General features: G+C 39.7%; 1 protein-coding gene across 1 annotated transcript in view; it reads left to right on the forward strand.

Annotated features, from left to right (window-relative positions):
* The first annotated feature begins 9,775 nt into the window (after positions 1 to 9,775).
* LOC109909316 (coagulation factor XIII A chain-like) overlaps positions 9,776 to 27,880 on the forward strand; it is a 34,239-nt gene continuing 16,134 nt past the window's right edge. Inside the window, exons 1-3 of the mRNA XM_031795291.1 lie at positions 9,776 to 10,011; positions 22,756 to 22,787; positions 24,718 to 24,903. Of these exons, the coding sequence (XP_031651151.1) occupies positions 9,776 to 10,011; positions 22,756 to 22,787; positions 24,718 to 24,903 (454 nt within the window). The remainder of the gene's footprint in view (positions 10,012 to 22,755; positions 22,788 to 24,717; positions 24,904 to 27,880) is intronic.

Raw genomic sequence — 27,880 nt, forward strand, 5'->3', positions numbered from 1 at the left:
GGACCTAGAAAGCCAGAGTTTATTCAGTAGGCCCATTGTGTATCGACTGGTTGTAAATATATGGTGTAGGGTAGGTTCCATAAGGATACCTCCCGAATAAGGGGGGTGGGGGGTACCTCTGCGAGTTCCAGGAAAATAAATGATGTAGGGTAGTTTACATAGGGATAGGTCCCGAGTAGGGGTGATCCTCTGCGAGATCCATGGGTGTCATGACGGTGTAGGGTAGGTTCCTTTAAGGATACGTCCCGAGTGGAGGTTTTCCCTCTGTAAGATCCATATAAATATAAGGTGTAGTGTAGGTTCCATTAAGGATAGGTCCCTAGTCAAGGTATTCCCCTGCGAGATCCGTAAGAGGGACAAAAGTCCCAGCTGTAGTGGCAGTGAGGCAGTAGAGTGTATGTGGATAGTGATAGATGGTTGCCTATAAATTCTGAAAGAAAGCCACATTCATGGTTAAATTAAAAGCAATAACAGACTGAACGCTGTTTGATTTGTGTGTATTAGCAGTAGCAATACGGAGAGAGGTTGGTTTATGCCCTGTCGGGACAGGGAACTGTGACAAATTATGTTGAAATAGGAAGACAAGTGTAAATCATTTTGGTAATGTGAGTTATCAACAACACTGATATTTGAGGTGTAACACTGGAATAAGACATTAGGTCACCCGTATTCTCCAGTAATACGTTTGCAGACGCTATAGTATTGGTTCTAATACAAGGTATTAAGTGCCATGACCAATTAATAGGCACAAATACCATAACTATTCTCCGGGGAAGTGGGTATCGCTACCTTGAAAAATAGTTAATAAAAGGCGTATATTAGAGCCGGGAGTGAGGAAATCTAAACACCGATAAACCCAGAATTAGAAAACGTACTCAGCTGCAGAAAGACTGGGTACGTGAGAACATTGATAGAATTTGTACCTCGGCTTTGATGGCAGGTTTGAAGCCTGTGAACAAAACGGCAATTGCGGGGGTAGTGGACCAGCATTCTCACTGCGATGAAATAGTACAAGCAGCGTTGAGAGTAGAAGCTAATTCCATTCATTCCGCAGCTGTACGGGTGGTTAATGCAGCCACAGTGAATGTCACTAACAGTGATTTCAATGGCCCAAGTAAGACAAGGAAACAGGGAGGAAAGGGAAAATCACAGTCCTGTTTTAGGTGTGGGGCTGATGGTCATTGGAAAAGGGAGTGTAAGGTGGGAATGGAGCTTGCTGCATTCGGAGGAAATGCTGCCATGCAAGTGTTTGCATCTTTTTCAAAAGAGCAGCAACAAATTCTCTTGAAAGAAGCGGGACAGGAAAATGGTACATAGCAGTGTATGGCCTCGGTTAGATCAATAGTGGTTCATAGAGATTACTGTTTTTATGTGAAGGGAGACATTGGAGAACACGTCTTACACAACTTTTTTTTATTTTTTTTATAGATGCCAGGGATCAAATATCACAGATTCCTTATGATGAGAAATTGGCTAAATTTGCCAAGGAAAAGGTGTTTGGGATTGAAGAATCTATGCGAAATGCCAGGGGAATGGATTCTAAAGAGGTAACAAATGAACATTATCTAGCCAAACACTTCTTGCAAACTCAGAAAACCTTGGGGGGGATTTAAATCTCGTGAGACATTTTATGTCGTCTTGTTATGAAATAGATTTGCAGAATGGACGAAAGGGAGGACGGATCAGGGAGGAATTAGCATTGGGGTTACCAAACATAAAATGAACTTTTAATTGTTTTTGTTCATGAACATGAAGGGCATTGTGGTGTGGTGGTTGTGGAGAATAATGGGAAAAAGAGACCAGTGAATCGTTAGACTCGGTTTGCGAGATAAAGGTTGCCGTGCCTAAGGGTAGTACGTGCTAAATAAAGGATACATTAAACAAACGTTTAATAATTGGAGTGAGGACAGTGGATTTACCATTATCATGTTTGGTTTATGATTAATACTTTTGGATTGCTGATTAAGATGTAGCATAGTGAATGCTAACGAAATGTACACTTTCTTTTCCAGGAGAGGTGGGAGTTTCATTATCTCTCTTTGGAATGTTTCCCGAGACTGTGGTCTGGGGTTGAGCAGTTAGTGATATTCAGTTAGTGATAGCAGTTTTATAAGTATAAAAGTATCCGGATTAGTCTGTAAAAGGGGCTCGCAGATAAGTAAGGCCTAATCATGTGTGTGTTTTTGATGTACGGTTATGAATATGGTTTAGTGATGTTAATACCATGGGATTTATTGTGAGGGGTCTTTTCAATTTGGTTTTAAATTGGGTATGGAGAATGATGGAAATGTTTGAAATGTTTTAAAATGGTTTCTGAAGGACAGGGAAAGAAAAGGGAAAGGAAATACTTAATGGCATTGAATGACCTGTGTCTTGAATTTCTGGTGAGGCCTGATCAACCTCGGTACAAATGATCGAGACAGGTGGGATTTAATTATAATATGAATGAGAGACACCAGTCTCTAGTCTATTTTACCATTACCTTATAGGATACCATTATTTCCTTATGGAGTTATCAAGAGTTGTAATTCTGAATTGATTGGTTATTAGAATGTCTATTTAGCATACAGTGTTGTTTGTTTTTGAATCACGATGTAAATCATGTGTTCAAAGGGGAAATTACCAGTTCCCTGACCCTTTGTTAAATACACACATTTATTTTGTTCAGTTTGCATATAGAAGGTAAAATATATGTTAATAAGGGTTCACAGTTACTCCAAATGGATTGTGATATGTGTATTGCTGATTTAATTTTTGTCTTCGTTTCGATACAAATTTCACGAGATTGGGTCTGCTGAATTTTTGAGATTCCCCGCGATGGGTTACAGTTCTAACTTCCTGATCTGGTAACTATTCGGAGAAGTCGCCAGTAAAGTAACTGGTATTACGAAAATTGAGATTGTAATAATTTATCACAGGGCAAATGGATGGTCTGAATTGTCAGATTCAGAAGTGTCTTAAACTGTTGTTTTGCTCTGTTCTTTCTCAAGTTATGGCAAATGTGGCATCAGATGATGTTTTAATGCATTGGAAGGGATCATTTGACCACGAACAGTGTGTGAAGCTCAAAACCATCCATAACCGGCTGAAGAAAGTGTGACAAAGGCATTCAATACGACCGTGTCTTGTAACACTCCTATCTGTGACCTGAGCTATCAACCTGGGTACGGGCGGCAGGAGTGTGCCATGAGTCCTGAGACCGTGCATGTGGAGTGAGCATGGAGAGAGATCATGTTTAATCTTCTCTCATGCTGCTGGCGTACTGGTGGGAAAATAGACCAGACAGAATGGTGGTGGCGGCTCAGGTGAGAGACTCGTATAAGTGGGAAAACCTGATTAATATGTTTGGATATTGAAATCGGCACACTATTGAGGGCCATCAACTGTGACAGGCATAAGTTACATATGTGCCGTTGGGAAATGAACTGTAACGCTATCTGAAGAAGAAACTATGAAGACACGCTAGAAGGATGAGTGCCGGGAGAAGGGTGGGGGGGTGGTCAAACGTGCCCGTAATTGTTTAGTTGGGGTATTAGTTTGATTGTGTAGGTCTGCATACTGCGAAATGTATAGTAATTTAGAATAAGAATGCATTGAGATACCGATCTGTCATTACCATGCCACTCACAACATAAAACAGGAACAAACGGGAGTTGTAATGAGAGGAGTTATTTCCGGTAATATCTGGTCCTGTTTATAAATGTACATTCTAACCGTGATGATATGTGCCAGGCAGCTTGAGGGGGTTGAATTCAAGTGATAGACTCAAAGTAAAGCACTAAGGACTGACATTCTAAATTTGGTTTGAATAATTTATCAAAAGATAATTTATCAAACTGTGAGGGGTGGGTGCACTGCTCAAATGTATTGGGTCTAAGGAGGGTTTTTCTCCCCATAAGGTTATTAGAGAACTCACTGGATGATAGCTTGAGTCAACCAGGAAAGGGTTTTTGTTTTACAATGTCATCATAATCCTAATGTTAAAGCACATCAATACATATGGATTGTTGGATGATACAGTACAATCAATTGCATATAAGGCTCATAGTCTGTGTCTTGCGTTAACACCCAAGGATGAAAATGAAGGAGAAGGGAATTGAGACCAGCATCCCATGAGCATAGAATGGAACAGATGGACGTTTTTTTCCCCAGTCTTAGTCGCATCAAGGGTGGTGTGAAATGATTAAACATGTATTCTTTCTCATTCCCTGTTCAAGTCAATATGTTTTTAGGTGTCGTGGACAATAAGAGTGATCGTTGTTCCAGATGAGGGATTGGTGGAAATGGACTAATTGATTTGAAAATGTTTTAGTGTGGTTACAACTATAGTAGTGGATCATGTGTTATGGTTTAGATGGGAATGAGTTATGTGCATTGTATTTGTAGCAGGAGGCGGGGTACATAAGAGGCCTGTGTTTGAGACAGAATGTTTACATAAGGGTGTAAGCAGAAGGCAATGTGACTGTGGGAGATCTGTGGGGGCTCATAAATTAAGGTTGGGGTGATAGTTTCTGGGGATTATACCACTATGTATATTGTTACAGGAGATAGCTCGTAGGAGAGGGAGGACAGCTAACTGCACAATATAGAGACTATTAGGATGTTAAATTGAACGTTACACATACCCAGATCATGGTGAGAGTAGCAGAGATAGTGTTGGCATTTCAGAAATTATTGTCAATTTTCAAGAAACCTTTTTGTTTGGTTGGATACTCTTCCAACGTCATTCATCTCTTCCCCATTTCTAACAGCCAGCTAACACTTGACATATCTCCCAGAAGATTGGGACTGATCTAACCTGAGCACAAGAGAGAGTATTATCCACAGGTAGTAGAATTCAGAAGGTCATTGGAGATGTTGGTGGCTAGGAGACCAGGAATGAGTTGGGAGATAGGTAGAGAGTATATGTGACCCAAAACAGGTGAGCTGTTTGAACGTAAACAACGTTTTTTTAAATCAAAATGAGCTTTTTGGCAGAAATGGCTTCTTGTATGCCATCTGTAAATGCTAATAAAATTGTTAAATTACAAGCTTAGTTGGTCCAGAGTAACGCCGAGGTCCTACACAGTTTTATTTGAGACGACTGTACAACCATCAAGATTAATTGTCAGATTCAACTGAAGATCTCTTTGTTTCTTGGGACCTAAAACAAGCATTTCTGTTTTGTCCGAGTTTAAAAGTAGAACGTTTGCAGCCATCCACAGCCATGCACAATTTTGGGGCTTCACCATGTTTCATTGAAATGTACAGCTGTGTGTCATCCGCATAGCAGTGAAAGTTAACATTATGTTTTCGAATGACATAGCCCAAGAGGTAAAATATATAGTGAAAACAATAGTGGTCCTAAAACGGAACCCTGAGGAACACCGACATTTACAGTTGATTTGTCAAAGGACAAACCATTCACAGAGACAAACTGATACCTTTCCGACAGATAAGATCTAAACCAGGCCAGAACTTGTCCGTGTAGACCAATTTGGGTTTCCAATCTCTCCAAAATAATGTGGTGATCGATGGTATCAAAAGCAGCACTAAGGTCTAGGAGCACGAGGACAGATGCAGAGCCTCGGTCTGACGCCATTAAAAGGTAATTTACCACCTTCACAAGTGCAGTCTCAGTGCTATGATGGGGTCTAAAACCAGACTGAAGCATTTCGTATACATTGTTTGTCTTCAGGAAGGCAGTGAATTGCTGCGCAACAGATTTTTCTAAAATGTTTGAGAGGAATGGAAGATTCGATATAGGCAGATAATTTTTTATATTTTCTGGGTCAAGGTTTGGCTTTTTCAAGTGAGGCTTTATTACTGCCACTTTTAGTGAGTTTGGTACACATCCGGTGGATAGAGAGCTTTTTATTATGTTCAACATAGGAGGGCCAAGCACAGGAATCAGCTCTTTCAGTAGTTTAGTTGGAATAGGGTCCAGTATGCAGCTTGAAGGTTTAGAGGCCTTAGAGGGCGCTAAAATAAGGGCAATTGTATGGACCAAGGCGATGTATGAGTTTACGTGAGTTTATGTTAGTCATTGGCGACTCCATTACCCGCAGTATTAGACTTAAAATGAATCATCCAGCGATCATACACTGTATACCAGTGGGCAGGGCTACCGACGTTAAGGCTAATCTGAAGATGGTGCTGGCTTAAGCTAAAACTGGCGAGTGTAGAGAGTATAGAGATATTGATATCCACGTTGGCACCAACGATGTTAGGATGAAAAAGTCAGAGGTCACCAAGCGCAACATAGCTTCAGCGTGTAAATCAGCTAGAAAGATGTGTCGGGATCAAGTAATTGTCTCTGGCCTCCTCCCAGTTAGGGGGAGTGTTGAGCTCTACAGCAGAGTCTCACAACTCAATCGCTGGTTGAAAACTGTTCTCTGCCCCTCCCAAAAGATAGAATTTGTAGATAATTGGCCATCTTTCTGGGACTCACCCACAAACAGGACCAAGCCTGGCCTGCTGAGGAGTGACGGACTCCATCCTAGCTGGAGGGATGCTCTCATCTTATCTACCAACATAGACAGGGCTCTAACTCCTCTAGCTCCACAATGAAATAGGGTCCAGGCCAGGCAGCAGGCTTGTTAGCCAGCCTGCCAGCTTAGTGGAGTCTGCCACTAGCACAGTCAGTGTAGTCAGCTCAGCCATCCCCATTGAGACCGTGTCTGTGCCTCGACCTAGGTTGGGCAAGACTAAACATGGCGGTGTTTGCCTTAGCAATCTCACTAGGATAAAGACCTCCTCCTTTCCTGCCATTATTGAAAGAGATCGTGATACCGCACATCTCAAAATAGGGCTACTTAATGTTAGATCCCTCACTTCAAAGGCAGTTATAGTCAATTAACTAATCACTGATCATAATCTTGATGTGATTGGCCTGACTGAAACATGGCTTAAGCCTGATGAATTTACTGTGTTAAATGAGGCCTGACCTCCTGGTTACACTAGTGACCATATCCCCCGTGCGTCCCGCAAAGGTGGAGGTGTTGCTAACATTCACGATAGCAAATTTCAATTTACCAAAAAAACGACGTTTTCGTCTTTTGAGCTTCTAGTCATGAAATCTATGCAGCCTACTCAATCACTTTTTATAGCTACTGTTTAAAGGCCTCCTGGGCCATATACAGAGTTCCTCACTGAGTTCCCTGAATTCCTATCGGACCTTGTAGTCATAGCAGATAATATTCTAATTTTTGGTGATTTTAATATTCACATGGAAAAGTCCACAGGCCCACTCCAAAATGCTTTCGGAGCCATCATCGACTCAGTGGGTTTTGTCCAATATGTCTGGACCTACTCACTGTCACAGTCATACTCTGGACCTAGTTTTGTCCCATGGAATAAATGTTGTGGATCTTAATGTTTTTCCTCATAATCCTGGACTATCGGACCACCATTTTATTACGTTTGCAATCACAACAAATAATCTGCTCAGACCCCAACCAAGGAGCATCAAAATCCGTGCTATAAATTCTCAGACAACACAAAGATTCCTTGATGCCCTTCCAGACGCCCTCTGCCTACCCAAGAATGTCAGAGGAGAAAAATCAGTTAACCACCTAACTGAGGAACTCAATTTAACCTTGCGCAATACCCTAGATGCAGTTGCACCCCTAAAAACTAAAAACATTTGTCATAAGAAACTAGCTCCCTGGTATACAGAAAATGCCCGAGCTCTGAAGCAAGCTTCCAGAAAATTGGAACGGAAATGGCACCACACCAAACTGGAAGTCTTCCGACTAGTTTGGAAAGACAGTAAGTACCATGCAGTATCAAAGAGCCCTCACTGCTGCTCGATCATCCTATTTTTCCAACTTAATTGAGGAAAATAAGAACAATACAACATTTATTTTTCATACTGTTAACTAAATAGCAGCATTCCCCAAGTGAGGATGGCTTTCACATCAGCAGTAATAAATTCATGAACTTCTTTGAGGAAAAGGACATGATCATTAGAAAGCAAATTACGGACTCCTCTTTAAATCTGCGTATTCCTAGAAAACTCAGTTGTCCTGAGTCTGCACAACTCTGCCAGGACCTAGGATCAAGAGAGACACTCAAGTGTTTTAGTACTATATCTCTTGACACAATGATGAAAATAATAAAAACTCACCCCATTCCGTACAAATGTGCGCAACCGCAACATTCAAACGAGGCTACAAAGAAAACTAATGGGACTGTAGCGACTGTGTTGACTTCAAAATCGGGGGTGTGAACTAGGTTTCTATTCAAGCGTTGATCGACATGGTAATGGCCCTATAGTATTGGAGAAAAGTTGTAACGTACAGCACGCATAAAGCAACTATTTCTGTCTTACAATCTCTATCCACCAGGTGTAGCACTTCTATCATAGACAGTGATAGACAGTGACGGGGGTAAGGGGGGATACCTAGTCGTTTTTTGCGTCATCATTGCATGCGATCATCATTCTCAAAGCCGCTGTTTACTTCTAAGATCACTTTAGCACCGCCCCAAAAATACGATTCAAATTCGACACAAACCTTCAAATAGGTATGTAGTGACACATTAAATAAACTCTTTATAGTGTTTTATTTACATTTTAGAGGCGATAAGGTGATAAACATCTCTCCTTCTCGCTATCACACATTAGTGTCGCTTCCCCGCCCGCCATTTTTAAAAAGACACGACGGGGCTCATTGCCTGCTTGAATTATGCAGAAACGAGCAGTGTTTAGGTCATATAATTGATTCTGTTGGAAAGGGGAGAAATTGTACAATGGTATTGACATTACAGTTGACCTGGAAGTATTACGTTTTTGGGGCGCTAAAATAAGGACAATTGTACGGACCAAGGCGATGTACGAGTTTACGTTACCGCTGTGGACCTTGCTCTGCCAAAGCCATCAAGGAAGGAATGCTTGGCTATCAATTTGATGCCCATTTTGTGTTTGCTGAGGTAAAACAATGTTTTCTTTGAGATTGACCAGTAACACTGTTACACCGTAATGCCTTCATCGTCTATGCATACTTACGCTTTATAAATTGATATGATGCACACTCGCAGTACATTTTATTTATTTAGAATCAATCATAATATTCACAATATTTTTGATTTTATTTTACCTCAGGTGAATAGCAATGTTTGCAACCACAAGCTAGATACACAAACTGGGAGAACCGAGTTACTAAGTGTGGACACAATCTATGTGCAAGAAAGTAGTGACGAGGTCCATTGGTGGAAACAATTATGAGCCAATGGACATTACACATATTACAAATACGCAGAAGGTATGTGGCACCTGGACAATGGAGGAGACTGGCAAGGGTGCAACCAACTGCAAGTTTAAAGTAACATTTTCATAAATATTTGTTTGTTATTGGCAGCTTCAACATAGAAATGACTTCGCTATTACTGATTTTGAAATTACTTTTCAATTACTGCTGTATCGATACAGTAACATACTGTATATATTTTTTTCCTATAGGTGAAATTAAATAGCCAATGAGTTTCATATCAGTCCCATGGTTGTTCTTTTAAGGAGTGTGGCAGTCCCACTCCTCTCATATTTGTCTGTCTATTCTATTTGATAGAGAGAAAGAAAATATAGAAGAGAGTTGCTAAAATAGCAGTGGGCCGGATTCAAACCCTTGCTGCAGCGATATATGTATTCCAAAGAGAGCGGTTTAGATCACTAGAGCAGCCTAGGCCACCAGTCCCATGTTAACTCTATTCCTCTCTCCCCACACACGCACAGGGAGCAGTAAAGATGAAGAGACCATTAAGAAAGCCGAGAGAACCTAGAAGATGCATATGCGATACGATGACCAGCAGGAGATCCCAGAGGAGAGATCCCAACGTGGAGATGATGCCTGAGATCCCGCAGGAGCCGGTGAAGCGTGGCAAGAACTTCCAGATGGCTGTGGTCTTCAGGAACCTGAGTGAAGACACACGCACCATCCATGGCTTCCTGGTTGGCTCCACAATCTACTACCCCAACATCCAAAGGGCTCAGTTCATGCAGGACATCTTTGACGTCACTCTGAAACCCCATGGAGAGTGAGTGGAAACAGGAGGGCTTCTTAAAGAAAAACTAACAGGTCTGTGAGAGCCGGAATTCTTACTGGTTGGTAGGTGATCAAATACTTATGTCATGCAATAAAATGAAAATTAATTTAAAAAATAAATAAAAATAAAAATCATACAATGTGATTTTCTGGATTTTTGTTTTAGATTCCGTCTCTCACAGTTGAAGTGTACCTATGATTTAAAAAAGTACAGACCTCTACATGCTTTGTAAGTAGGAAAACCTGCAAAATCAGCAGTATATCAAATACTTGTTCTGCCCACTGTAAGTTATTACAGTTTTCAATGTCCCTTTGGAAGGATAAACGTGCTTTCAGTTAGCCCCATTTATTTTCCAGCGATTGAACGTTAGCTAGCAGGACGGAAGGCAAGGGCAGATTAGCCACTCGTCCGCCGATCCTTACAAGGCACCCTGATTTCTATCCGTGAAACCTCTGTTTCCTTCTCCAGCTAATAACGGGGATCCGGGCCTGGTCGGGTGTTTGTATTATATCCCTCCGATCCGACTCATTGAAGAACTCTTCGTCCAGTTTGAGGTGAGCAATCACATTTCTGATGTCCAGAAGCTCTTTTCGGTCATAAGAGACTGTAGCAGCAACATTATGTATAAAACAAGTTACGAACAATGCAAAAATACAAACAAAACAAAAACAAACAAAAAAGCGTGGTTGGTTAAGAGACGATAAGACCCCTCCCCCTCCGGCGCCGCTCTTCTCCCTCATGAAGCAAGTTGAGAGAATGCCAAGTGTGCAAAGCTGTCATCAAGGCAAAGGGTGGATACTTAGAAGAATCTCAAATGTAAAATATATTTTGATTTTTTTTAACACTTTTTTGGTTACTACATGATTCCATATGTGTATTTCACTATCTCTTCACTATATTTATGCAATGTAGAAAACAGTAAAACATTAAGAAAAACCCTTGAAAGAGTAGGTGTGCCCAAACATTTGACTGTTAATGTTAATGTATATATAGTTATCTTCATGTACTTTTAGATATAGGCCTATTGTAAATATGTATTATTGTTGCATCACCATCTTCATTGCAAAAACAAATACAGGTACAAACAACTTTAAGCTAAATATTAATTTGACAGAGGTAATTAACTGTCCATTGATCAGCACAGCAATTGATAAAAGAACATCATGTTTGAAACACAAGTGGTTCTGAGCTCATGTCAATATTAAACACGGAAGCTAAGAGTTACAGAAATCAAGAATGTAGACAGGCTCAATCTTTCTGAGCTACTGTGTCCAATACACCACCACCTGTTGGGCACCTACAGTACTGACCAAAAAAGGATGTTATGTTTTTTTGTTTATGGCATGTATTGCTAAAATAAAGGTATAAGGAAATACAAGCATGCGCCACATTACTACAAGATAAACCACTCAATCAAGCCTAATGGTCTTGTAAGTATAAAAGCATAAAAAAACATGAAAATGTAGTGTCTTACTGTAGTGTGTGACAAATCCAATGTGGCATGTGGTACAAATCACATTATTGTGGAAGCACGTCCTCCAAGAGTATGAATTAGGCTGTTTGAGAAGGTTTGAATCATAAGCAACCCACCTACAGTACAATACCAACATACACTCTTAGAAAAAATGGTTCCAAAAGGGTTCTTTGGTTGTCCCCATAGGAGAACCCTTTTTGGTTCAAGGTATAACGCTTTTTCGGTTCCAGGTACAACCCTTTTGAGTTCAAATTAGAACCCTCTGTGGAAATGGTTCTACTTGAACCCAAAAGAGTTCTACCTGGAACCAAAAGGGTTCTTTATTTTATTTATTTTACCTTTATTTATACAGGTATTTTCTCATTGAGATAACATCTCTTTTCCAAGAGAGACCTCGTTCTACCTGGAATCAAAAAGGGTTCTTCAAAGGGTTCTCCTATGTGAACAGCAGAAAAGGCTCTTTTAGGTTCTAGATAGCACCTTTTTTCTAAGACTGTAGCTACTGTAGGAGGTCAAAGCTGTGTGCTTGTAAACCTTGGTAGGGCATGGGTGGAATAAGCATTGTGGTGCTCATGTGAATTTCCTTTCTTTTTTGGCTTCAGACCAATGCTTATTCCCACTTGAAAACATTTTCTTTCTTTTTTTAACAGCTTAATGTTGATGTGTACTCCTATATGTACTTATATCATCAATTGAACCATACACAAGTATCTGTACATTGTGTTATAGTCAAGAAGTGTGTGTGCTCTAATTGGGCCCTTATCTCTGGGCCCTTATTGTTAGATTCTGACTCCAATATGTGTGAAGAACATACTGGACATATACCACACTTAACAAGTATCAGTACATTGTATCACAGTACAACGGGTGTCACTATTACATTGGTGTCCTTGCAGGGAGTGTGAGCTGTCTGAGGATAACAGTGTTGCTTCCATGTCTTTTCTTGGCTCAACCTGGGCTTGAACCAGTGACTCTCTGAACACATTGACATGGGTCTCCACAAAGTAGTGTTATCAGTTGTGGCACAAAAACCACAGGTCTTACAGAGCAAGAGAAACAACAACTTTAGGTCTCAGAGCGGATGACATCACCGTTAGTGCACTGCTAACTAGCTATACATTTCATATACACACACACAGATGAAATCACCAATGTTCCAGACACCTGCGAGCTTGAACCGGCTCCAAGAAAGCAGTGTTTCTTGTGGGAGTCAGTGTTAGCTAAATGTCATGGTTGCTCCACTATAAATCTTATATAATGCTTATATAATGTGGCAGGACTTGTGTTATTATCACACCTTCTGAGGAAATTAATAAATCATTTTTTTTAAAGTAAAATATTACCTTGTTTCTAAAACCAAAATGGTACCTATTCACTAACACGGCTCATTAGTATATATTGCTTTTGACACCTGCTAGTGTAGTGTAAATCTACTGTACTTCAACAACAGATGTGCTCACATTTGCATTTACCACATTAATGTGCTTGGTAACGTAAACATGTTTTTTCATGTAAGACACACATTCAATCTGCAATCTAAAAATCGAGTAGAACAAGCACATATTTTGGGTTCTGATGGGGTACAACAATTGGACTATGCTCATGACTATGCTCATGAGAATCAATGGGTGTGTGTAAATCATTTAAAGTCACAAAATGTATGTATCCATTGCAGATTGACCCTTTAAATATTATAGCTTGTAAATGTCTTAAGAGCATAGCGCAACTGTCTTACCATATCGTAACCGAAAAATACAAGGTAGCACCACTCCATTATCTATAACAGGAACATACACCATCTATAGCTTCAAAATATGTTCCAAAAGCTGTCAACTTTCTTGTCCATTTCCCATCTAGGGAGTAGGCCTATGTATTAGTCTACGTCACATGCAGGGTAAAGGAGGAGTTTCACAGACACAGAACACACCTAGTCCTGGACTAGAAAGATGTGGAATGGGATGATGTTTTACATGAAAAAATAATTTTATGTGACCAAGTACATTAATGGAGTAAACCTATTCTAAGAGTATGTATTAGGCTGTTTGAGAGAAGGTTTGAATCCTAATCAACACATTTAATGTGAGTACATCTGTTGTTGAAGTACAGTATATCAATACATTCACAGTAATCTAGCAGGTGTCAAGATGCAAATGCTGAAAAGTCTTGTTAGTGCATAGGTCAAATAAGATTGAAAATGTTCCGTCTATTTTCAACATCAAACAAAAGCTAATATATTATAAATATTTTTTATTGACTCTGAGTCTCAATGGGAAAATGAGCCGTGACGGCCATCGCTTTCAGAGAGTCATCAACAGGAGATGTTTGAGGAATCTCAACGAAGGTCATGCTGAGTAGTTTGTGCGAGTCATGTCAAAGCCCTGTCAGCAGCCAGTGACCTACTGAGAAAGGGTCCAAGTGACCCAGCTAGGGTGCTTTGTGCTCAATCTGGATTATAGGAAGTGTTCAAATGAGGAAATTCAACTAGCTGCAGAAATTGCACTGTCATGTGCATGGTTCAAACAAATCAGTGTCTGCTGCTCTAAATGAGTTCAGTATGCCTCAAGATATAATAATGGCAAGTGTATTATGAATGGTTGCTCTTGTGTTCTTGTAACCTCTACTTCCAACTCACACCCTCAAACATGTAGATCCCCTGAACGCAGCTCACTTTCCAGGCCACTTTCCAGGTCACACTCTCAAACACCGAGATCCTCTGAACGCAGCTCACTCTCCAGATCCCAATCAACTGCATTCTAATCACCTGTTCACACACCTGTATGTCATTATCACACACTATTTAGTTCAGTTCTTTGCACCCCATCACTATGAGGTATTGTTTGTTTTGTGACACACATCTTTCAGAGCACTGTGTTTCCCGTGATGTACTCCTGTGTATGATAGTTTTTGCCTGCCTCACTAATGACGCCTATTCCCTTCCTGTACTTTAGCCTATCTGATTTCCTGTTATCTACCTATTGCCTGGTCTCCTGGGTGACGTTACTAGCCTTCTCCCTGCCTGTACTGTTGCCCTTTTTGGACCACCTGTGTATGACCTTCTGCCTGACCCTGGACCCAGCTACCCGCGGTCCTTTGCAATAAAAACCTGCTGTGCCCTGCACTTTATACTAGCTCTCTGTCTCCTCTCATGTTCAGAACTCATTGCAGTTCTGTGTGAGTGATCTAATGGGAAATGGGGATACCTAGTTAGTTGTACAGCTGAATGCCTTCAACTGAAATGTGTCTTCCGCATTTAACCCAACCCCTCTGAATCAGCGAGGTGCTGGGGGTTGCCTTATTTGACATCCACGTCTTCGGCGCCTTGCTCAGGGGCAGAACGACAGATTTTTACCTTGTCAACTTGGGGATTCTATCCAGCAATCTTTCGGTTACTGGCCCAACGCTCTAACCACTAGGCTACCTGCTGCCCCTAATAAGTGTATTAAGTTGCTATACTAGAGTTTTCAGTACAGTTGGCCACTACAGAGTACCCTGTTAACTTTCTTCCCTGTATACTTCCCAAGAAGTATAGAAAGAGTAGAAACAAAAAAAAATGCATTTATTTAAAAAAAGATGAAAGATTATTCTTTAATTAGAAGTTCTTCAACTTGTGTATGTTGAGCCATTTTTATATTCAACATCACTATGTCAAGGGAAATATAGTATTCTTTCTATCAAAGATATCTTCATATATTTCAGGATGTTATGTATACCTGGAAATAAATGATAATTCATGCAAACATAACAGTTTTCAAAACAACTTTTCCAAAATAAGGGGTCTCTTGGCACACAATCAAATCAAATGAAATGTTATTTGTCACGTGTCGAATACAACCTTACCGTGAAATGCTTTACGAGCCCTGAACCAACAATGCAGAGTTTTTTTTAAAGTAAAAGAAACGTGCTAAATAAACAAATGGAAAAATAGTAACACAATAAAACAATAACGAGGCTAAAATACAATGGGTACCGGTAGGTACCGAGTCAATGTGCAGGGGTACAGGTTAGTCAAGGTAGATGAGGTAATATGTACATGTAGGTAGGGATAAAGTGACAATGCATAGATAATAAACAGAGAAGCAGCAGCATATGTGAAGAGTGTGAAGGAATGTGTGTTTGTGTGTGTCCATGTGTGTTGGAGTGTCAGTGTAGTATTTGTGAGTGTGTGGTTAGAGTCCAGTGAGTTTACATCGAGCCTGTGCAAGAAAGTCAATGGAAAATGTTGTATTAATAAATAAATAAGAGGGTCAATGCAAATAGTCCAGGTAGCCATTTGATTAACTGTTCAGCAGTCTTATGGCGTGGGTGTAGAAGCTTGGAGACTTTTGAGCCCAGACTTGGCACTCAGGTACTGCTTGCCATGCGGTAGCAGAGAGAACAGTCTATGACTTGGGTGGCTGGAGTTTTGGACATTTTTTAGGTCCTTCCTCTGACACCGCCTGGTATAAAGGTCCTGGATGGCAGCAACCTCAGCCCCAGTGATGTACTGGGCCATACTCACTACCCACTGTAGCGCCTTGCAATTGGATTCCGAGCAGTTGCCATACCAATCGGTAATTCAACCAGTCATGCTCTCGATGGTACAGCTGTAGAACTTCCCATGTAGAAATGACTCTAGAGTCGAGTAGAAACACATTTATTTTAATTTTAAATGATTCTCTTATTAGAAATTATTCAACTTGGGTATGTTGAGCCCTTTTTCAAATTCAGGATCACTACATCAAGGTAAATATAGTGTTCTTTCTAACAAATATATCTACATGTATTTCAGGATGTTGTATATCCCTGAAAATAATCTGAATTCATGTAAACATATATATTTTTAAAACATAGCTTGTCCAAAAAAAGTGGTATCTTGTTACAACTTACCCCAGGTATGGGGTAAGTCGATCTAAGGGACAGGGAAGTTGAGTCGCCTTGTGGTAAGTGGTTGATGGCGTCCTGTGACAGTTGGTGATAGTGCTGGTAGGTCAAAGTTTAATTAATGGAATGGGGGTGTGGTATACATTATATCTTAAATGCATGCCTACATTTAGATATAGATCTCTCTGTTCAATAGGACTTACTGTTCAATTTATTGAAAAGTTGTCTAGGACAGGGATGTTGTGTCTATGTTCCAATTCATAGGCAAGTTCTCAGCACTTGAAGCTACTAAGCTCATGAAACTGATCCGCGAGATTCTTGATATGTTTAGCAAGCTTAGACGCTATGTCATCAGAGAAGACCTTGTGTGCCTCTGCTACCCTATCATAGCCTCTCATTCACACAGGTACATGTTCATTTGATTTTTTGGTCAATGTACCTCTTCAGTGTCATTCAGTAAAAAAATTGTACCCTTGCTGCTGCTCAAATGGACTTCTTCCCTTCTCTCACTTCCTTGGCAACTCTCTCAAGAACTCCTGCTTGTTTTACATTTGTGTACACGGGCATGATGATGTCTACTCTGTAACAAGAAAAATGCTTGAGTTCTTGAGTTCATATGCATGACACATTGCAAAAATATTATGCATATTATGCATAAATGTCATCCATGTCATCTACAAGACCCTGCTAGGTAAAGTCCCCCCTTATCTCAGCTCGCTGGTCACCATAGCAGCACCCACCTGTAGCACGCGCTCCAGCAGGTATATCTCTCTAATCACCCCCAAAACCAATTCTTTCTTTGGCCGCCGCTCTTTCCAGTTCTCTGCTGCCAATGACTGGAATGAACGACAAAAATCTCTGAAACTGGAAACTGGAAACACTTATCTCCCTCACTAGCTTTAAGCACCAGCTGTCAGAGAAGCTCACAGATTACTGCATCTGTACATAGCCCACCAAACAACTACAGTACCTCTTTCCCTACTGTATTTATTTTATTTTATTTATTTATTTATTTTGCTCCTTTGCACCTCATTATTTTTATTTCTACTTTGCACATTCTTCCACTGCAAATCTGCCATTCCAGTGTTTTACTTGCTATAGTGTATTTACTTTGCCACCATGGCCTTTTTTTGCCTTTACCTCCCTTATCTCACCTCATTTGTTTACATCGTATATAGACTTGTTTCTACTGTATTATTGACTGTATGTTTGTTTTACTCCATGTGTAACTCTGTGTTGTTGTATGTGTCGAACTGCTTTGCTTTATCTTGGTCAGGTAGCAATTGTAAATGAGAACTTGTTCTCAACTTGCCTACCTGGTTAAATAAAGGTGAAATAAAAAATAACAAATAAAACTGATACAATTGAACCATCATTTGTATGGGATATGGAGGCCATTGGCTCAACTTACCCCAAGGCAAACATTTTGACTATAATAGCCAGGCAACTAGAAGGATGCACTTTCATGCTCAGTTTAGGACCTCATATTGTATTTTATAGATGCCCCAACTGATGTACAATTATTTGTTTATTTTACCCCAATTTCGTGGTACCCAATTGTTAGTAGTTACTATCTTGTCTCATCGATACAACTCCCGTACGGGCTCGGGAGAGACAAAGGTCAAAAGCCAAACACAACTCAACCAAGCCGCACTGCTTCTTAACACAGTGCACATCCTACTCAGAAGCCAGCCACACCAATGTGTCAGAGGAAACACGTGCAACCTGGTTAGTGTGCACTGTGCCCGGCCCACCACAGGAATCCCTTGTGCGCGATGAGACAAGGATATCCCTAAAGGCCAAACCCTCCCTAACCTGGACGACGCTAAGCCAATTGCTAAGCCGAGTCTCTGGAGTCTCCTGTAACACAAATGAATTAGACTTTGTGAAAACCTGTTTTTTGGACTAACGTTCTCACCACTTTTTCCATGTGTTTTTTTCCTTCACAGACTCCATGAAATCATGACCTCTTCCTAAATATTTGGCCACATGATTAAGTTTGTGTACGGTTTTCTAGAAACAAGTGGTGGCTAAACTAATCCTTTGGCTGAAGTTACCCCTTACGGAGAAAACACGTGAAGTTAATGTGATAAGATGTGACAACATGTAAAAGCACATGATCTAATGTGAAATAAATGTGACATCATGGGGATGCAACATTTCAACATGTCACACCGTCACACCCTGATCTTGTTCACCTGTCCTTGCGATTGTCTCGACCCCGTGCAGGTGTCGCTTATTATCCCCAGTGTATATATCCTTGCGTTTCCTTTCTCTCTGTGCCAGTTCGTCTTGTTTGCCGAGTCAACTAGCGGTTTTCCTTGCTCCTGGTTTCCCCCAGTCTTGGTTTGTTTCTAGTTCTCAATGTTTTAATCCTTGCCTGTCTTTACTCTGAACCTGCCTGCCTGACCACTCTGCCTGTTCTGACTACCAGCCTGCATATCCTCTTGTACTGTTTTGGACTCGGATCTGGTTTCTGACCCCTGCCTGGCCTGACCTCGAGACTGCCTATCGTCTGGTACTGTTTGGACTCTGACCTGGTTCATGAACTCTCGCCTATCCCCGACCTGCCTTTGCCTACTCCCTTTGTTATAATAAATATCGGACCCCTACCATCTGCCTCCTGTGTCTGCATTTGGGTTTCGCCTTTTGCCCTCATAGATACCATGAAGCTACACGTGACAACATTTGACATTTTATCACATGTGAAAGTGGAAATTCGATTTTCACATGTGAAAGTGAACAGTCACATGAAAAGGCAATTCCACATGCGAGAGTTAGGTTAAATGATCATTTGTTTTTCACATGACAGTTTTTCATGTCAAACTGCAATTTCTATTTGTGAATCTGCAATTCACATGTGAGGTGAAAACATTTATTTTCCTCATATGTGTAAATGTAGTGTTAAAGGGGAACTGTGTGCTTAGACAGACAGAACCTCACCCAGAGAGCTGTACATGTCCGTGTGTGGTTAGACAGACAGAACCTCACCCAGAGAGCTGTACATGTCAGTGTGTGGTTAGACAGACAAAACCCCACCCAGAGAGCTGTACATGTCAGTGTGTGGTTAGACAGACAGAACCTCACCCAGAGAGCTGTACATGTCCGTGTGTGGTTAGACAGACAGAACCTCACCCAGAGAGCTGTGCATCAGTGTGTGGTTAGACAGACAACCTCACCCAGAGAGCTGTGCATCAGTGTGTGGTTAGACAGACAGAACCTCACCCAGAGAGCTGTACATGTCCGTGTGTGGTTAGACAGACAGAACCTCACCCAGAGAGCTGTGCATCAGTGTGTGGTTAGACAGACAACCTCACCCAGAGAGATGTGCATCCGTGTGTGGTTAGACAGACAACCTCACCCAGAGAGCTGTACATGTCAGTGTGTGGTTAGACAGACAGAACCTCACCCAGAGAGCTGTACATGTCCGTGTGTTAGCTTAGACAGACAGAACCTCACCCAGAGAGCTGTACATGTCCGTGTGTGGTTAGACAGACATAACCTCACCCAGAGAGCTGTACATGTCAGTGTGTGGTTAGACAGACAGAACCTCACCCAGAGAGCTGTACATGTCCGTGTGTGCTTAGACAGACAGAACCTCACCCAGAGAGCTGTACATGTCCGTGTGTGGTTAGACAGACAGAACCTCACCCAGAGAGCTGTACATGTCTGTGTGTGGTTAGACAGACAAATCCTTAAGAATAGATCATATGAATAGAATAGAATGCCATGCCAGTTTTGGGACAGCTGAAGTTGTACATAATGTTTATGCTCCTTGTTCTACAATATCTGTGGTTGTAGTCTACACACAACTTATTTTCATTTGCTAGATAAAGTGTAGGCATGTCTTTAAGCTAATCAATATGATAGCCTACTGTCTTACAGCAGAACATGTTTTGTCTTTGTAACACAAACACACCCATTGATTTTTTTGTTGATACATGTATCTACACTCAAGCTGGCCATGTTTGTGCAATGTTCATATGTAGCCTTGCCTGGCTACCCATTCTCATCTTTGGTTCTGATGGGGTATGACAGTTGAACTAAGCTCATGAGGCATTTATAAGTAATATTCTTCAAGAATCAATGGGTAGATATAATGAATTCATAAGTCCAAAAATGGATTTAGCAACTGTTCAGCTAAAATAGTGTAAAAATCTTTAATCAATATGATTTCATTTGATCACTTAGTAATGACATTTCTATATGACCCCAACTGCGATTTGAACACACAGCCTCTGCATTAGGGGTATGCTGATCTTTCTGCTGTGCCACAAAGTCTGTACCATTTCACAAGTCCTCTGTCCTCATTACCTATAATACATATCTGTGTTGAGCAAAAGCATGCCATCTGCACTGCTATTTTAGTTATCAGTTGATTTGACTATTCTTTCATCATTGATTTAATTGACTTATTTCAGCAATTTGAAGGTTTTCTGAATAGTTGTCTACTGTTTGTTGGGGATATTATTTTTTCTTGAGTGTATTATATAAAGCTAAGATTTTCCACATGTGAAATCATGTGTTTTTCCTGTAAGGGACCCCCTCTCCCCAAACTCTGGCCCCAAAGTGCTGATTTTTCTTTAAATCGTTCAAAATGATCCATATGAAAGATTAGTATACAATTTACTCTATCTACTAGTAACGCAAAACCGACACAGCATATTCTCCAGTGTTAAAAATAAATAACTTAACACTGAGAGTGTTGAATATGTCGACCCATATAGACAACAGAACCGTGTTAAATTAATATACCGCTTAGTGTAAAGCCTTGTTGAAATATTTCCCAGAGTGCCTTTCGAGTATATTGTAGAGTTACCATCTATGCCTGTTTGTGTTAGTACAGAGACATGGTTGTTGCATTTATCCGTTTCTGGTCCTATAAACGTCACCAAGTGAGATCCTAAGCAATTATGTTATCATTTAAAAAAAATAACTCATACAGATCACTTTGAACCAATATCACACAATTCATTATGACATTTCCCAGCATGCTCTATTGGTTCGTTTCAATATCTGTTTGTGCATGTACATTGATTCATTGGTTAATTATAGAGCTTAATAATTGGTAATTGTTTAAATAGTCCCAAATAGATGGTTTGTAGATGTTTAGTACTGTAAGTGTTCAACTAATTGTCAATATTTCAACTAACTATCCACTAACCTTAACTCTGCTAACTCTAACCATAAACAAGCTGTTGTATATCAGTTGCATTTGGTAGGTTGAGTATCTGTAGATGGGACTAACCAAATAAAGTGTAACCTAATAAGGTTAATTTATTTAAATTCATGTCCTTTGTGACCTCCATTACTATTGATAATTTATTTATATTTTAATTGAAAAAAATCTTATGAAAGACAGAATTATGTTTTCAAAGCAGTTTTCATGAAGGTCAGAACAACCTCATCTCAAAAATCTCCTGTCAGCAACGTTTTTCTTGGACTTCCCTTAAATGACACAGGATGAGAGTTGTCACTGACAGGGGAAGGTTTGGGAAGGGGAACTCTATGGTCTATATAAACACATGGGCGACATTCACTTGACATCTGTTGGCGTGACTCTTCCTCCAACTGCATCTCTACCTGAGCTTTTAAAGGTGAGTGGGAATTCTCTTCTCAGTAGTTTGTGGGTCAGTTTCCTTGACACAGATTAAGCCTAGTTCTGGACAAAAAATATACGTCAAAGGAAATTACCCAATAAGCATGCTTTTCAGTCAAGGACTATGCTTAATCGCTGTCTGGGAAACTGGCCCTATTTTGTGACTGAAATTTGCTTGTAAATCTAATTTGCGACCAAATATGTATGGCTGGATATGTATTTTTGTTATGTAGCTGGATCAAAACGTCATGTAGCTGGATCACTTGAACAACTTGATTGCATATTCTTGAAGGAGAGAAATATCAATATTTGCCATTCACGATATTGACATGCTGTGTTCAAGCTCTGCATCATGATTTCCATAACAGACTATCTTATTTCAGAAGAGTAACACTTTACATAAAGTGTTATGTTACAACGGTTGTATAAAGGATTTATACGGAGCTTATAAACTGTTAAGCCTTTTTTAAATGATCTAACAATGTTTAATAAATATAGCAAACAGTTAAGGTTCATTTATTTATTTCCTGAATACTGAGCCTATAACTGCTCTGGCTGGCAATAATAACATTATAATCAGTAACACTGCAGTCATATAGGCTGGATTGGAACCAAGACACAGAACTTCACATGCTGGTTTTCTTAAACCGATACTAACAGGAGATTACATGCACCTGCATGCTAAAATAAACTTGATTGCAACGAAAAACCCACACGAACAAACCAGCGATTTAGCTGATTTTACGTTGATACCAGACAGCTGCAACTTTCCTTGTCTATGCTCTCTATTCCCGCCTCCAAGGAAATATCAACCTATCATGAGCATCGAAAACCGTAAGGCTGATGAACGTCAAATACTTATAAGAATATAGGAGTAGTAGGACTATACTTTATTCAAACGTTTCGTCTAAAATGGCAAAATAATACGTGTTCCGTTTGAAATAACTTTATTAGTCTACATTTTCATTTGTGAAAAATGATAGATTATATAACTCATCACTATTACTTGATTTAGTTACACATTTCAAATGTTTAAAGTGCAGGGATATTTCCCCCTGATCTTAATAAGAAATGACTATACTTTTTAAAGATAAACTTTAATTAATGGATTACATAACTTGGAAACGACATGTGGGATAAATGACCACAGTAAATGTACCATGGTAAATTAGGAAAAACCTTATTTGAGTTATATGGAACGATTGTCAAATAGATAAATTGCCTTTAGCCTGTTTAAAAAATTAGGATTAATTTGTTCTGATGATAATACTCACCAGAGGACTAAATAGTCTTGAAAAATAGATAACCTCGACATCCGATTTAGTGAGTGATAAATCGTGTCCATTGATGGTTGCAATTGAGATCAGCTGTGATGTTTAATGAAATATTACCTGGTGTTAGTACACTGGTTCGTTGCAATAGGCCAACAAGCTCACTATTTGCCAAGCACCAAAATAATCATCACAAAAGTCCAACCTTTGTGTTATAACTGTTTATTACAAATGTATAAAATATGTAAAAACGAATAAGGAACAGTTAATGTAACTACTTATAAACCCTTTATAAATTAATACATTCATGTAAGGTGCAATCTTTGGATGTGTGTAGTTTATATGTCATTCTATAACGAAAAAACATAATACAAGGTGGGATCTGTTGGTGTCTGTAAAATTAATTATGTGAGAAACGGAGGTGGAAACACCTTTATATGCAAATATTGATTGATTTTTCCAAATCTAAAACAATTTGATCAATTTACCACAAAATCGATTTGTTGAAATATCTCAAAAAGTTTTGTTGAGCAAGAGCAGTAGCAGCCGGGACAGTGATGATTAAATCATTTGGTGACATCTTGTGGTCTTAATGTGAATTACAGGGGGGGAAGTTACCTCCTAGTACCTTACATTGTGATGTCCTCCCACTACTTGTGAACGTTTGCAGTTTATTAGGCTACAGATGAAATAAATTATGATCTTGCTGTTGTGTCCATAATAATCTCATCATGTCGGCTTTACCCGCACTGTATCTACAAGCTGTTGACTAGAACACACGTGCCAAGACCAGAGTGGTCATTTTTCATGACAAAACCAACAGTAGAGTTGAAAATGTGATACATGGGAAGTTATTTTTATGTACACTACATCAGCATGCTAAGTCTTTTATCTGCAACAAGTCAATTTGAGGGAAAGTTAGAAATTCTGTGGGAAATTGCGCATATGGGTTTTATGCAGATTTTAGAATATTCATGAATATTGATGTGCCTGTACCAGTGGTTCCAGATTATTGTCCATCCTGAAATATTTCAATGCATTTTGATGTACTCTTGTGTATATTTCACAGATTTGTTTTTTTCCATGACTTATGCCATGTTAATATGATATCTAAATGTGAGAGTGACTAACAAAATCAACGGGGGCCCCCTGGGGGTCAGGTACTCTGTGCACAGCCCGGTCAGTACTGTAATTTGGCCAGGATTACTACAAATGTACCCAGCAGTAGACTAATATACCAATCTAAAACATATTAACTGACATGGGTTAATTGATGCACTACCAATTCTGATATCCTAACTCTCAACAGTAAAGTTCCTGTGAGTAAGCACTTCACTGTTATTCTGCATAAAATTCGATTTGATTTGAAGTTGAGAACCCTGGGTACGGCCCTGGTTGCAATATGTTGTGCAATTATCATAGATACAAGCATTTGCTGCTTGTAATACAGTACATATCTCATTGACAATGTTTTTATCTTTTTTTATCTACAGAACAGCAAAAACTGTTGACCCCTGCTTTCAACATGTCTTCCTCTGCACGCTGTTTTGGGACCAACTTCCTTGGGCGCCTTAAAAGCCCCATCTGTAGCTCCAACGCTGAGCAAGATGACCACCAACTTCCCAAGTTTGAGCACTTTGGGGAGGCTGTGGCAATTCCCCGTGGCCCCTACAGTGATGGTACAAGACAAATAGAATAAGTGTTGTGAGTGTGTGTAGAAAAAGAAAATCGCAATTTCTTACCCCAGTCCTTGGCTGTCTATGATAAATGAGATCAACACACATTACAAAGCAAATTCTTCAGTGTTAAAATAAAAAAAATAAAAAAATAAAATAAGAGTGTTAAATCAACCCTGAAACCATTGAGTCTGTGGACCCATACTGACACCGGAAAAGTGTTAAATTAAGAAACTGCTTAGTGTAAAGTCTTGCCTTCCGAGTAAACTGGAGAGTTACCACCCATGACAGCATTTTTTATTGTTTTCATTTAAGCTTTATTTAAATAGGCAAGTCAATTAAGAACAAATTCTTATTTACAATGACAACCTAACTCCACCCAACCCTAACGACACTGGGCCAATTGTGCACCACCCTATGGGACTCCCAATCATGGCTGGTTGTGATACAGCCTGGAATCAAACCTGGGTCTGTAGTGATGCCTCTAGCACTGAGATGCAGTGCCTTCTACCGCTGTGCCACTCGGCAACCAGATAGATGGTTACCGCATTCATCCACCAAGTGAGATCCTAAGCGCTAATACAGGGGCCTGAAACTCAACCATGCACATCATTATTATATTTCCCAGTAATGCTCTATTGCAGGTAGATTTTTCAATTGTTTGTTTCAGTATCTATGTTTGTACATGATTAATTAATTCATCTTATGCTACTAAATAGAAATGACAAACATTTTCTAAACTAATCCACTATTACTTGGATTTCTTGTACCCGTTACTGAAATGGTTGTTCCAATTTAGTTGTTTTAGTTAGTCTTGTAAACATGCTTTGTCAATTTTTCCAGTAATTCTGAATACTGGTTGCGGGTGATACTAATTTGAGGAGCTGGCTATCCCTGCACTGTCTCTATTCTAAAAGGAATTAAACGTAACCTTGTAAATTAGCATAATGTGATTTTCATGTCTGACATGGCCTGTGAACTAATGATGTTATGTTTGATACAGTTAACTTTGCAGCAGGTTGCCGATGCCTGTATTTTAGCAGAAAAATGTGATCAATGACGTCTGAAGCTTTGTTTTGTCGAACAACCACCTGACATGGCTACAGTGAGCACGTGCTACGGTGCCACAAGCCTACACTGTGTTGATGAAAGCATCTAGTAATGAACCTATTTTCAACACAATTGGCTGGAAAGCCTCAATGCTTCAAGAAGCTTTGTTTCCCCATCACTACTGTAAACCATGAGTTTCAGATTTAGATTTGTTCCTAAACGGGTACAAACACTTGTCACTGTAGTGGTACACTGTAAGGTCCTCCTTTGTACCTTTAGTTATAAGTGCATTATTGTATCCCAGTTCATACCTCAGGCCACACCAGGCCTGCAAGTAGAGTTTCAAATTTTGTTTTTTAAGGATTTTGGATGTTCTGTTTCCAGGAAACTTCCAACCAGGGTTTCTGGAAACCGGGGAGTTTTGGGAAAGTTACCAGAATTTTGCAAACCTTCCTGCAAGTCACATTATGCTGACTAGCAAAGTGATGTATAGTTAGAATAAGCAATAGTTAGATGTTTTTATTCACCTACAACCTGCATTAGGAATGAGTGCCAGAGTTAGGAACATTGTGCGGAGACTACCTAAAACCTTTCAACTGCAACAAACATTTCTGTAATGAGTGCAATTTTTTTTTACCCGCTATGATTAGTTTAGAAAAACGTACGCTATTTATCTTTGTGTAGCATGAGATTAATCAATCAATCAATGAACCTGCACAAAAATAGATATTAAAATAAACAATTGAAATATATCTACCTGCAATAGAGCATGCTGAAAAATTATTGATAACTTCCCAAACCCAGTCTTAGGGAGCCCAAGCGGTGCACGTTTAGTTATTTGCCTTAGCACTACCCAGCTGATTCAACCAATGAATTCATCATCATCATCATCATGCTTTCAATTATGTGTGGTGCTGAGGCATAAACCAAAACGTGCACCCTTTGGGGTCCCGAGGACCGAGTTTGGGAAACGCTGCCATAGCGTTTGCGCAGGGTAGTCTTTTTCTCATCTACCGAAACTAATACCAAACCAATCAGATGGTTGATCGACAAAACAAAGCTTTGGACATTGTTAATCACATGCTTCTGATAAAGTGTCGGAGGCACTGACACACTGCTTCGAAGTAAACTGCTTAGCGATTTTGACACATGCCTCTGAGCTTCGGTATCAAACGTAACATCAATAGCTGTATTAGGGTAAAACTAAGCTCTGAAAATAAAGCCTTAGGAAGAACATATGGTATTGTGTTATATAATATATATAAAAAATATATATTCACTTAGGATCTCACTTTTAGAAAAAGGTACTAAGTAGAACCATACAGGGTTCTTCGGTTTGTCCCCATAGGGTGGCCCTTTTTGGTGCTGGACTGAATACTTTGCAGAGGGTTCGATCTAGAACCCTCTATGTAGGATTTTTCAAAGAACCCCCTGTATATGGTTCTACCTTGAACCCCCTATGAAGTGTTCTACCAATAACAATTTTATCATGTAAAGGTTCTTCTTAAAACTGTCTTCCTCAATCATCTAAACTGGAACAACCATTTCAGTACTACCAGATTGGATTTGTTTAGAAACCATATATCATTTATCTTTGTGTAGCATAAAATGTTTCAATGTGTCAACCAATCAATGTGTATGCAAAAACAAATTATAGGAAAACAAACAATTCTGAAAATAGTACTGCAATCGAGCATGCTGGTTAATATTATAAACTGCTCTATGTAGAATCATTCTTGCCTTCTAAAGTACCATCAAAGAACCCTTCCTGGCAAAAAACTGTTCTTAGGATGTTGAAAGTAGTTGGTAGAACCCTATCCCTCCACAAAGAACCCTTTTGGAACCTTTTCTTCTACATGTAGGACTTAAATGGATGAATGCAACAATCATGTCTCTTTCACTAACAAATACAGTCATGGGTGGTACATCT

This window comes from Oncorhynchus kisutch, linkage group LG18 (genome assembly GCF_002021735.2).
Source record: "Oncorhynchus kisutch isolate 150728-3 linkage group LG18, Okis_V2, whole genome shotgun sequence".
Lineage (NCBI taxonomy): Eukaryota > Metazoa > Chordata > Actinopteri > Salmoniformes > Salmonidae > Oncorhynchus > Oncorhynchus kisutch.